Raw genomic sequence first — 13220 nt, forward strand, 5'->3', positions numbered from 1 at the left:
ATTTTAAATACAGAATTGTAGCTTTCCAGTTAAGGCCTTCCTAAAGCTTTATGTAGATCAGTAAATCAGCACTCTAATATATTCTTCAGTCAAATGCAAAGCTGCCTACCTGATTGCTTTTAGTTCTCCTTCCATTCTACAATGATAGAATGAAAGGATTTCATTTTCTGATTTGCTACAGACATGATACATGGAGCCTGCAACACTTCTCTGATCTGTCAGTCTATTGACCCAATTGTGACGGAAAGAGAAGAAGAGTTGGTTTGGCATAACTGGTTCTCCTTGAACCCATGATGGTATCTAGTGATTACCTTCTTTTTAATAAACCTGCCTGAGCCATCCCCACATAGGGCAAATTAAAGGCTTAGTTTTTTGAGCCAGGCTAGAGTTCCAGGAGTCTAGACCTGGTAGGATGTAGGCCATGACGCAACAGCTACAGGGCATGGAGTAAAGAGGAAGGAAGACAGCATCCCAGGGAAAAGATGGTCTTGGGAAACAAAAGGCATATTCCCAAGGCAACAGAGAAACAAGAAATGGACATAAAATGACAGGCTTTAAGTTGAGGCATGAAAGAGGAGAGGGTTCCAGGTAGCATTCTCTAAGAACAAGGGAGTATTTTATAGAGCAAAGGTGGGCAAACCTTTTCTATAAAGGGATAGATATTAAATAAAATCGGTTTTTTGGGCTACACAGTTTCTGTCACAGCTGCTCAACTCTGCCATTGTAGCTGATGTAAAAAACTGGCTGCTGCCCGGATTTGTACCTGGGGCCATAATCAGCCAGCCAACTCCTCATATGGAGTGTTTGTAGAATGAACAGTAGACAGGTCGGTTCTAGCAGACATTTCCTAGAATTTTGATGAAGCTCTCTCCAAGCTCCCAGGTCTGTAATTTCCAGACTTTTCTTGAAAACGGTGACATTGGCCCATCTCTCCTAGCATGTTTCTCTTTCTCCATGAATCCTCAAATATGACTGACACTTTCTGTGGTGGCAGCTGCACGGTCTGGATGGAGATGCCATTCAGTTTCTCTGTGCCCTTGAATTAAATAAAAAATAAATTAAATAAATACATATAAAAAGTAAATTAATTAATAAAACCTTAAAAGATGGATATTTCCAGAAGGTGATTTGTTTTAAAAATGAGGTGTCAATAGATATTTATGTATCTCAGCAAAAGATATATGATTAACCCAAGACCATAAACATCAGATCCTGCTGTCGCCAAAATAATTTCCCTCTGTCCTAGAAAGAAGAGCCAGCAGGGAGATGAAGGACCATGACAGGAAAGGAATCAGGCAGGAAGATACACAGGCTAGCCTTGTCCCTAAGCTGGAAGCATCCTTAGAGCGTTGAACTAAAACAAGTTCTTCTTTGATTTCTATATATTCCTTTAGTTTTTGCCCTTCATCCCGTCACTTTCTCTTCACTCCACCTTAGCAAAACAATCTCAAGTATTTAATATATTCCCATCCATCTGACATACTTTATTTGTATATATGTGTAGCTATGAAAAATGCTTTTATATGTGTGTTGCAGTTAGGGATAGATATACAGAGGGTGCCAAAAAAAAAAAAAATGTATACACATTTTAAGAAAGGAAAAAAACTGTATTAAAATTGTAATACTCAATGTATACCGACAACAAAAGATGGATACAAGTCATGTGTATACATTTTTTTGGCACCCCAGTATATTTGTAATGATATTACAGCATAATTTTTTTAAGATTTTTTTAAATTTTTCTACAATTTTGAGATCTGTCCATGTTAGCACATGTAGAACACGTTTATTTCTTCTCACTACTGCTTACTATTATACTAATGCACATGCATCATTTTATTTATCTGTTCCCATAGTGATGGTCACATAAGTTGCCTCTAAATCTTCGCCTACCATGGAAAGTGCTGAAATGAGTATCCTCTCTATGCACCCATGCAAGTGGTTTTCTAGGAAATATGCTTAGGAATGGGAGTGCTTTGCTGTGAGGCTATATGCATATTTCATTTCAGTCAGAATTGCCACACTGCTCCAAAACACCTGCACTAGTGGGTCCTCCCAGATCCGTGTAGGCAGGTTGCATTTCCCACCTTACCATAAAACTTAGCATTCCTGAATTTATAGCTTTGCCAATTTGATGGTTGAAAAGTGGCACCTTGTTGTTTTCATTTTCATTTATCTGATTAATAGGGATATTGAGCATATTTTCATATAACTGTTTATCTCCCTAGAGTTCAACTTTTGAAGTTGATTCATTCATTCATTCAACGTGTCCTTCGAGCACCCACTATATGCCATGCACCTTTTTAAGAGCTATTAATAGAGAAGAGAACAAGAGGAAAAAATAATTCCTGCCTTCACATTATAGCTATTGCTCGATACAGTAAATATGTATTCAAGTGGCAGTATTTGCTGTGTGTGTTTTAACAATTGATCTATTATACAGTGGTACCTCGGTCTTCGAACGTAATCCGTTCCAGAAGACCAAGTTCTGAAACGTTCGAAAACCGAGGCACAGTTTCCCCATAGAAAGTAATGTAAAATGGATTAATCCGTTCCAGACCTTTAAAGTCAACCGCTAAAACTGCGAATTTAGCCATGAATTTTACTATCTAATGATACCATAGATCCATAAAATTTTCGGTTTTCATAAACCAAAATATTCATCACCGGAGATGTTTGAAAACTGAGGTACCGCTGTGTATCAGACGGACATATAAAGTCAATGGTAACAGTTGCTATGATGAAAAGTTGTATATTGATGAGGGATAAGGATACTGAACTTTCTGTTGGTAAGTTCTTTTTTTTCTGCTTATGTACAAGAATTTCTTGTGTGTTCTGGACATTGATTCTTTGTTTATTATAAACATGGTAAATATATTTTAGTCTGGCTCCCTTCTTAATGCTGCCTGTGGTATTCTTTCTTGTACAGGAATCATTGACTTGAGATAGTCAAATTCCATTAATTATTCCCTTTATAGCTTGTGCTCTGGAGATATTAAGAACTTTCCACTCACAGAGATATTCTCCTACATTTTCTTCTGTTAACTTCACAGCTTTCTGTTTTCCATATATAAAGCTGTGATCAAAAACTACAGTGAATATTTAAATTAAAAAAAAAAAAACTATTACAATAAAAGGCACATTGCCATTAATACCCCTCAAAATACACCCCCTTGCTTCGAACACTTATTCCATCATTCTTGCCACTTTCTGAAGCAGTCCTGGAAGTCCTCTTTCATGAGTGTCCAGTTGCGCTGTCGTGGCTGTCTCGATGCCTGGAATCAATTCAAACGTTTACCTTCTAAGGTCATTTTGACTTTGGGGAAGAGCCAGAAGTTATACAGTGTCAGATCCAGTGAATAAGGTAAATCAGGACACACTGAAATGTTTTTATTTGACAAAAATGCTGTACCAGAAATGATGTGTGACAGGGAGCCTTTTCATTGTGATAAAAAACAATAGTGAATGCTGCTGCCGAGTTCCGTCCAATGGAAAGACAGGGATCTTCAATATGGGAAGCTGCAGGACGAACCTTAGTAACAGTGTGACAAGTTTCAACTTATTCGGTGCAGTTAGTTGGGTGTGAGCTATGGTTGAGAGAAGGTGCGTTTTAAAGTGTGCCATAAATCATCCTCCATCATGACAGTGCTCTGTGTCACACATCGCTTCTGGTACAGCAATTTCTGTTAAATAAAAACATTACAGTGTATTCTCATCCACCTTTTTCACTGGATCTGGCACTGTGTGACTTCTAGCTCTCCCCCAAAATCAAAATGATTCAGGACATCGAGGCAGCCATGACAGCACAACTAAAGACACTCACGAAAGAGGACTTCCAGAACTGCTTCAGAAAGTGGCCAGAACAATGGGATAAGTGTGTTTGAAGTGAGGGTGGGGGGGGAGGGTATTTTGAGGGGGATTAATGGCAATGTGTCTTTTACTGTAATAATTTTTTTTATTTAAACATTCACCATATTGTTTGATCACACCTCATAGGTCTTTAATTCATGTGAAGTTTAATTTGTATATCTTATGAAAGAAAAGGGATCCAGGGTTTTTCATTTCTATACAGTGAGCAAATTCTCCCAATACTACTTACTAAACAATCCACCCTTTTCCTTCCACTTGTGATGCCATGTGCTCCAGCACTCAGACTCTGGGCCCAGACTTTCCAGAATCTAAGTCCAGGCTTCACTTCTTATTAGCTGAGTAATACATTGCTTAACTACTCCAGCTTCAGTTTCTTTATCTTTGAAATTGAGATAAAAATTATTGTTCTCCTAAGGTTGTTAGGAATAAATGGGTTAATGTATGTATCAGTGCATTGGCAGCTATTGTTAAAAATTATGTTACTCTTAGAAATGCTATCAAATTTTCTTTTATATGGACTAATTGAATATTTCTGGTAAGAGAAATGCTATCACACATAAAAATTTCTCTCTAACCATTAGGGCCTTTTCTGTGTCCTAAATTCTATTTTGTCTGATATTAAAATTCCTTTGTTTCATGTGTGCCTTGTCTTTTTTTCCTAAACCCTTTTGTTCAATTCTTCTGGATAATAGAGTGATTAAGAATGCTGTCTCTAAATCCACATTGCTTAGGCTTGCATCATGGCTTTACCACTTACTTGCTGTTTTACCTTAAGTTACATAATCTTTCTGTACCTCAGTGTCCTCATTTGTAAAATGACAACAACAGTAACCTAGCTCATGTAGGGTTCTTCTGAGGTTAAATGAGTTAAAACAGGTAAAGAGCTTAGCACACAGTAATCAAATAAGCATTATATTAGCTGTTATTATAAAGTATGTCTCTTTTAGACACCATTTTGCTGGATCTTTTTGTTTTAATCCAACCTAAGAATCTCTGTTTTTCAACTCAATTAATTTAAACCATTTATATTTATTGTAATTGTTGCTTTGTTAGACCTTATTTCTCCTATATTATTTTGGGTTTTCTACTTATTATGCTTTTTGTTTATTTTTTCCCCCTCTACTTTTCACTGTCTAAATCAGATTTTTGTCTGCTGGTTTGAAATCTTTACAATGTATAGCTATCCTATGTCTGGTTATTTCTGAAGTTTTGATAACCATATTTTTGCTTATTGTCTATGTTAGTATGTCTTCTTTCCCTGCCTCCATAAAGAGACAATAACTGAAGATATTAAAGTAATTTTGTGTGTGTATCCTGTGTCAGATCTTGTTTTTTTGTAAGTAACCTGCTTTTTCTCTCTAGAAGCTTTTAGAATTTTTTTTAAATCTTAGTTTAACCGTAATGTGTCTAGGAATAGGTATCTTTTTCTTATGTTTCTTTTTAGCACTGTATGAGTCCTTTCAATCTAAGGACACAAGTGTCTTTAATTCCAGAAAATTATTTATCATTCTTTTTCATTTTGTCCCTTCTTATTCTCATCTTGGGAAAAAAAACAAAACAAACAAACAAACAAAAAAATATGTATATATATGTGTGTGTGTGTATATATATATATATATATACACACACACATATATTTCACCTCTATTCCTCCATGTTTTTGTTTATTGTTTTTTTTTTCATTTTTCTTACAGTCTTTAATTTTCTTCTCTATTTAGTTGAATTTTGAAGGTCTATCATATTTACAACTCAGTTTATTGTTGGCTTCTTTCTTTGAACAGTTACATTTTTATATGATTTATTTTCAATTGGTTCTTCATTATAACAGCTTGTTTCAGTTCCTTGTTTCCAGTATCTTTTCATATGTTTCCAAGGTTTTTTTAAATCATACTTCTTTTAAATTCTTATATCTGTTTGTACTAGTTCCCTACTTCCTTATAAGTTGTTTAGTTCTTTTGTGCTTATGATCTTCTCCTGTCTCAAAAGTTTTCTCTATGAGACCATTTTTCCCTGTTTGCCCTAATGGCAGTAATATCCCTTTGAGAGAGAGATAAAAGCTAGGTTCTAACTTGAGGTAAAGTTGGAGACAGGGCTCAGTCTGAGCTTAGTGAATCCCGATTTTCCCCTTGTTCCTTTACCCAGCCACAGCTCTTGTTAGAGGCAGCCACATTCTGATGGAATTGAGGTAACACTCGAGGGTCTGTCAGCACGCACGTGTCATTGGCACCTGTCCCTGACTGTCCCCATGCCCTGAGGTTGACCAGAAATCTCTGATTTTCCTCGTCCAAGGCATATGGTGGGAATTTTCCTGGGTTCTTAGCTTTAGGGCATTGGAGATACTCCTGGAATTGGGTATTGTTTTTCAAACATGTTATTTTGGGGACTTTGAGTTTCCACAAGCCTAAGCCACAGTTTACAGTTGTAATAAAAGAGGAGTTGTTAGCTCCACCCAGCCCAGTCTCACCCCCCTCACACTGGTCAGCCTGGGTTTACACAGGGCATCATGGGGAATGAATAGTACAACTGAAAAGCTTTCCCCCCATTTGTTCATCTATGGCCACTTGCATACCACTCTTTCCCTCTGTGCCCTTTACTTTCTAACAGGTATCCACCACTTATCTGAACCATTAAAACTGAAGACAGTAGTAATTTACCTATAACAACCTAATTTTCACAAGAGTTTTACATCTAAAATACATTGTAAAATAATTAATAATAGTATTATTATTAATAATAATAATAATAATAATAAAAAGCATTGTAAAAGGAAATCTTCTTAAAAGTTACTTTCCTCTTTTGTCCTGTGGAAAGGCTATCTGTATTTTATTCCTGTAGACTCAATCTCTGTATTATAAGGTCCCCTTGATGCCTCTGACTACACAGTATATCAACAAACATTGCTTTTGGAGGCTAGGAAAGCACTCACTTTTCAGTCATTTGAAAAATACAGTTCTCTTACCCAGAAGTGGCTGAATGTTTCATTATGTACCATATGCTAAGTATCATTTTTAGGATTTGCTATGTAAGTAGCTGTTTTCATTCCAGTAATAAATTGATGGTGAATTTCTAGAAGTGTTACAATACTTGTGTAAGTTTGGTACATGTAATACAGATTTTTTTTTTGGTCATATTTTAATTCCTCCTCAGTTCAAAACCTTTTTAGTTCACAAATTTTAGTTCACGAAAGAATAGAGTAAGTTTTTCTCTTAGCATTTTCTCTCTTTTTGTAATTTCTTTATTAGTCAGCAGAATATGACTCAGTGGGAAACAGACTTACATTCACAAGGAGAAATCTTAGGAAGTTTGTTGCAAAACAAAGTCAGCAGATCACCCCACTAAGGATTCTGATCTCTGAACAGTCACCAGGAGCAGTCCCCCCGGCTTAGTAAATACAGGGGTTCTAGCAATACAGGGTCACTATACAAAACACTTCAGGGTAGTAAAGAAATGCTATATTCCTCCACGTCCTTAAAATTCTTTTTCTAGATTCACCTTCTAAAGGCAACTTTATATAGTAACTTTTAAGTTTACAGTGTTAAGTCTTTGAGATAATATTGTATTATCAGCATAATTTTTACTGTATGAGATATTTAAGGTTATTAACCTAAAACACAATACAGTAAGATAAAATTATTGTACTCCTTTTGTCTACCTATAAAATGTCCCTTAAAATATTCTTTATTATGTGCCTGTGTATATACATGCACATATAATCTTTATCCATATTCCATTCAAAAAGGTGATTCATTTAGCTAATCCCATTAAAAAAGTGCAAAATGAGGCTCATATAATTTGGGCCACTCCATATACTTTCCAGTTTACATGGTAAAAATTTCCAGTGCTACACTCTAATAGTCACAGGGCAGTGTGAGTTACTACATAGCAAATAAGAAAAGTAATGAATAACATGTGCAGAAACTACAGCCAAAATAATATCTGAAAAACATATTGCACTCAATGCACTGTTAGGTTGTATCGCAAAGGACCACCCTCTGTTTGTGGAGCCACAGGGAAGAAAACCGGACGTTTACAGCACATAATAGATAGGTAGTCTTTTTCTGTAGAAGCTCTGGTTCTCCCAAAGAATAAAAAGCAACAGTGGAAGAGAACTGTGAATAATTTAAATCCTGATGCAGACCCATGGGTTGTTAGGGAAAAAAAACAAAAAAAACTCAGGGTAGAAAACAGTGCTTTTATGATGTTTCTGGATTATACATTGGGTCATGGTTGGTATTTGTAAAATTAGGGTTTTAGAGATTCTCAACCCGTGATGTGTGGTTTTTAGTAGACATTTGGAAGAATTAACTTGTGTGGTAAGATTATTCTAGACTATTATGCAAATTGTACAAATATAGAAGCAAGTATACAAAAGTCAAGAAAATAAACTAATGAGTGAAGTGACCTTTTGTGAGGTAGGAACAAAACAATACAAAGGAATATATCATAGATAATTTTTAACATGAAGTTAAAGAAATTTAATATATGCTTTGTTTCTTATACCTGCTGTGAGCTCTTTTCCTTGTCAAGGCCAAGTCAAGTTCTGACTCATGAAGAAGCCTCTTGCAGCCCATGCTAATTTCTACATCCTCTGAAATTATCAAGTACTGGTAATTATATCAGAAAGCTTTATGCTACACTCATTGTTAATTTCTTGCAATTTGTTTTGCTATCTTCTACCTCCCCTGTAGCAAGGAACAATTTTTAAAATGGATGCTTTAAAAACATAGATTTTTTTAACTGAGTCCCCTTAAACCACATTCCTTCCCTAAGACATGCTGGTGGATGCTCACAGCACATCTTGCCCAGAGCTGGAAGGATATTCTTTAGGGCCCTCCTGCACTTCTCCCATGGGCGCGCTTGGTGCTTACAGGGAATCTGGAAGTACCTGTTCCCTAATATTACTGTTTATTCCTGTTTTACCTCTTAAAGTAATCATCCTTAAATTAAGTATTTCATAAGTCTTCAAAATAATAATCTAGTCAAAATCCTTGCTAGGAAAACCGGGTTATAATGCTCTTGAAAGACTCTGAGTTGCTAAAAATTTTGCTGTTGAATTTAGGGGTGGGGACTAATATCATGAACAGGGTGGAGCGTATCATTACATTCTAGTCTCCACCTTAATGAAACCAACCATGTATTGTGTCACATGAGTGCAGTTTCTGCAACTAAATGCAGAATTTCAAGCAGGGGACCCTTATGCAAAGTAAGATTCTTTGCCCAACATCACAAGTTTGTACATTTATATTTTGAGTTACGTGTTTTAAGTATGTATATTTTATTTTTTATGAATCCCCACTTAAATCTGATATCTTTGTTTAGCAACAACTGCTTTTTCAAACCCGTCAGATAATGCAGCTGCCACTGTTTCTAGAGTCTTCTTCCAACCAGTTGTCTACGTTAGCTTGATGATGGAAGCAGATGCCTTTGCTAGTAGCAGTTGCAGTGGTAATTTGGGGGATGTCTGTTACTGCATCATCATTTTTTTTTAAAAAACAGGCATTGTTCTTGCCAAGGGGAATCGTATTCTATCTGTAACGCCTGTGTTAACCACACCCCCGTAGATGATAAAAATCCTCAGCCACTTTTAATTTGGGGGCACTAAAAATTGTAGTGTCAAGCATAGAAAATAGTGGTTAGTTGTAGTAGTCATAAAAAAATAAGAAAAAGTTTAATCCAGCTCTTTTCTTATGCTTCTTTAAATCACTAATATTAGCTTACCATGCAGACATGTCTCCTTCATTACCTGTTCATTTAGGGAAAAAAATAGCGCTGTTCTGTTTTCTAGTTCCATTGATCCCATGATGTAACTTCACAGTGTGTTTACATTGTGAGCCTGTTAAATTGTGAAGGGAACTTGATAAATGTTTTCAAATGCCTCCCTCTTTTCATGCCCATTCCCCATTTGCTTTCTAGAACATTTCTTGGTGAATATTCTATAGTCCATGTTTAAAACATTGGCCTAAAGCCAGTGGGCTTACCAATTTATAGTAACCTGTTAAGAAAAATTAAATAAAATTTGAAAATGACATGAAAATTGCTTAGAAGAAAAATCTGAGCTGACAGTGAAAAAGTCCATTAATGGCCTGATACTCATCCATTCCCTTGTATTCACAGTCGTGTCAGTGTTGTACAATTGCCAGACTCTGAAAGGAAATCGAAAGAAAGAAGTAAAAATAAGTCTTTCATAAAACAGCCCTTCACTGAGTACCTATTTTGGATCAGCACCATGAATACAGAGATGAGGAGACTGGTTCACTCTGCAAGCAACTCACAGTCTGATGCAGTGATTCCCAAACTTGAAGTAAAACCTGGAGCTGCTCTGACTAAAGCCTTTCAGAAGGGCAGCTGGGGCCTCCTGAAAGTATAGACGTGTGCAGAGTATCCACTGCTAGGAATTTTTCCTAAAGAAATAATCAGGAAAGTGGCAAGATGTTGAATCTTTCAGAGGAATGATCTTCGGTTTTAAATAGAATAATAAATGGTTTACCAGATGTTCCGAGCAGATATTATTAGACACTTAGTCCACTTAATCTTGAGGAAGAATTTTGCTCTGAGTTACTTTTTTTATCCACTAGCATTGTGTGTGTTAGTTGTTTCTTAGTATGTCATGACCATCTCCATGGTTTACTGAGCCAGTTCACGGTTTTGTTTTCCTTTCTTTCTCCTTGATCGCCAATACAGTGTGGATAACATATTAATTATGCTGATGAATTCTGTCTTTGAACCTTCCTGTCAATTGTTCTGGGGTTTTTTTCTTAAGTGGCTTTTAAAAGTCTGCAATAAGTTAATCCAAAGTTAAAACAAAAGTGATTTTCGTATGGGTGCTGCTGTTGTCTGTTCCTTATCCATGTTTATATAAAAGATTGCTGATTCTACTTGGCCGTTGGTGAGTAGCTTTGGAAGAAAATTGAGGCCCATGAATTATATAGCCAAGCACTTGGTATTTACTTTGGTTGGTTTACCATGGTGTCTGAGAACCGGTTGAGAGGTTAGCCAATTCCCTACTGTTAATTTAAGCAGTTTTAAGTTGTTTTAAATGTATAGTACAATGTCTAAGATCAGCTTTAAGATACTCACAAGTTTTATTTTCCAGGAAGGATATAGGATTTACTTAGTTTTGGGACTACCATTCAACAGCCTTTCTGACCTTTTTCATTCAAATGTGAAAAATTAGAATTGCTGATGTTATTTGCTAGGAAGTAATGGAATTTCTGAACTCGAATGTTATTTGTTTCACAAGTTAATGCAAACTTGTGAAAAATAAACTAGTACTGGTAAACTAGTGCTTAACAAGGCATTATAGCTTCTATTTGTCTCCTACAGGTTTGCTTCTAAGACTTCAGTTTTATTTTTTCCCTTAAAATGGCAACGAGGTTAACAGAGAACCAAACATTTGTAAACATGTAACACTTTTCCACATGGTTCTTCATAGAATTACATATTCATTTGGATCTTCTGCTGCTTTTATCTTCAAGACAATGAAATTTCAAAATTATTTTCCTTCAGAATACAGTTAATTGACCATTTGTTCTAATTTAAGGGTTTCTCCTCTTCAAAAATCTGAAGTCGTTGAGATGGTTAAGAAACAAGTCAAAGTCATAACGCTTGCAATTGGTGACGGAGCAAATGATGTCAGCATGATACAGACGGCACATGTCGGTGTTGGTATAAGTGGCAATGAAGGCCTTCAGGCAGCTAATTCTTCTGATTACTCCATAGCGCAGGTAAAGCAGCATTTCTGCAAAACACATCATTCATCTCAGCTAACGCTATAAAGAGGAAAATATTAATTTCTTTTCCATTCTTCTTTTAGTTCAAGTATTTGAAGAATTTATTGATGGTTCATGGTGCCTGGAACTATAACAGAGTCTCCAAGTGCATTTTGTACTGCTTCTACAAGAATATAGTCCTCTATATTATCGAGGTAATTGCAGGTTAAGTTTAAAATCCTTGTCTCTTGCATAGGCATTTAAAGAAGTTTTCTTTATGATGACATTTCTCATTTTAATTAATCAATTTGCCCACTTTTTATAACTTCTAAACCTGTTAAAACAAAAAGTTTGTCAACCATGGAAAATAATTGGTGTTTGAATTCTGGCTAAAAATGTTAGTAGGTTGGTGCAAAAGTAATTGCGGTTTAAAAGGTTAATTGCAAAAACCACAGTTACTTTTGCACCCACCTAATCCATTGCTTTGGTAAGAAATGTTGAATTAGAATTGCTGATGAAATAATGTTTTCAGTTCTTAAAAGACTACAAGCTATATAGAACTTTTTATGAGGCTCAAAAACATACAAGAGAAAATAATACACTGTTTAGAGATACACACATGGAAAATTATTTAAAAAGAAAAGTAAGAATGATGGGCATAAAACTGAGGATAGCAATTCTGCTGGGGGCAGGCAGAGTACAATCAGGAAGGATAAATAGGTCGTTTGCTAGCATTGGTCATCTTGTAGTTCTTACTTTCTTTCAAACTTATATATTTACATACAAGTATCCCTGCTATCCAGATCTGTTTTGGTTTCTGAGTTTGGTAAGCAGCAAGCGTTCAGATAATGAGGAATTGGTCTAAAAATCATCAGATTATTCAGTTCCTGTGTCTGGATAGCAAGAAAGTTCTATATTTCTTTTCATGTATCAAATACAACATCATTTTTTAAATGAAAAACTTAAACTGGGTCAGGAATATCACTTCTAAAGGAATGTATTCTACGATTTTACAGCACCTACTGGGTGCCAGTCTCCAAGCTTAGTTCCACAACTACAAAGTAAATCAAGCATGATTCCTATCCTCCAGGAGCTTGCCAACAGAAATATAATGCAAGCCACATGTGTAATTTTAAATTTTCTAGAAGCCACATTAGCAACAAGTAAAAGTTAAAGTCCAAATTAATTTTTAAGTCATGTTTTATTTAACTCAATATATTCAATATTGTCATTTCAACATATAATCACTATAAAAAATTATTAATGTGATAAGAAAACCTTCCATGTTCCACTCCTGTCAGGGGACACACCTACACTCTCATAAATATGCTCAGGGCTTCCTTACAGATGTTTGTTTATGCCACCTTGTCCTATAATCTGTTGACTGTTCCTACACATTTATCAGAAGAGACACAACCTAACCATTTTCTGTATAGAAATAATATCCCATACTTTATACCAGAGAAGTAACACCGTAAACAAACAAAACAAATCTAGATTTTACATTTACCTTATTGACAAGTTAGTTGGGAACTGCTGTATGTTTGCTTCAGCTGTTCTTTATGCCTCTGTCAGAACGCTTATCTCCTTATTAAAATTTTGACTGAGCATAGTTCTTATTATGAGTCAGACTAGTAAAAT

At 35.6% G+C, this 13220-nt stretch overlaps 1 protein-coding gene across 7 annotated transcripts in view; it reads left to right on the forward strand.

Annotated features, from left to right (window-relative positions):
- Positions 1–13220, forward strand: part of ATP8A1 (ATPase phospholipid transporting 8A1) — a 214387-nt gene that overhangs the window by 153595 nt on the left and 47572 nt on the right. For all 7 annotated transcript variants that reach the window (XM_033105824.1, XM_033105825.1, XM_033105822.1 and 4 more), the window contains 2 exons: positions 11411–11594; positions 11684–11794. In XM_033105824.1, coding sequence (XP_032961715.1) covers positions 11411–11594; positions 11684–11794 — 295 coding nt within the window. The remainder of the gene's footprint in view (positions 1–11410; positions 11595–11683; positions 11795–13220) is intronic.

The sequence above is a fragment of the Rhinolophus ferrumequinum genome, chromosome 5 (genome assembly GCF_004115265.2).
Source record: "Rhinolophus ferrumequinum isolate MPI-CBG mRhiFer1 chromosome 5, mRhiFer1_v1.p, whole genome shotgun sequence".
NCBI classification, from domain to species: domain Eukaryota; kingdom Metazoa; phylum Chordata; class Mammalia; order Chiroptera; family Rhinolophidae; genus Rhinolophus; species Rhinolophus ferrumequinum.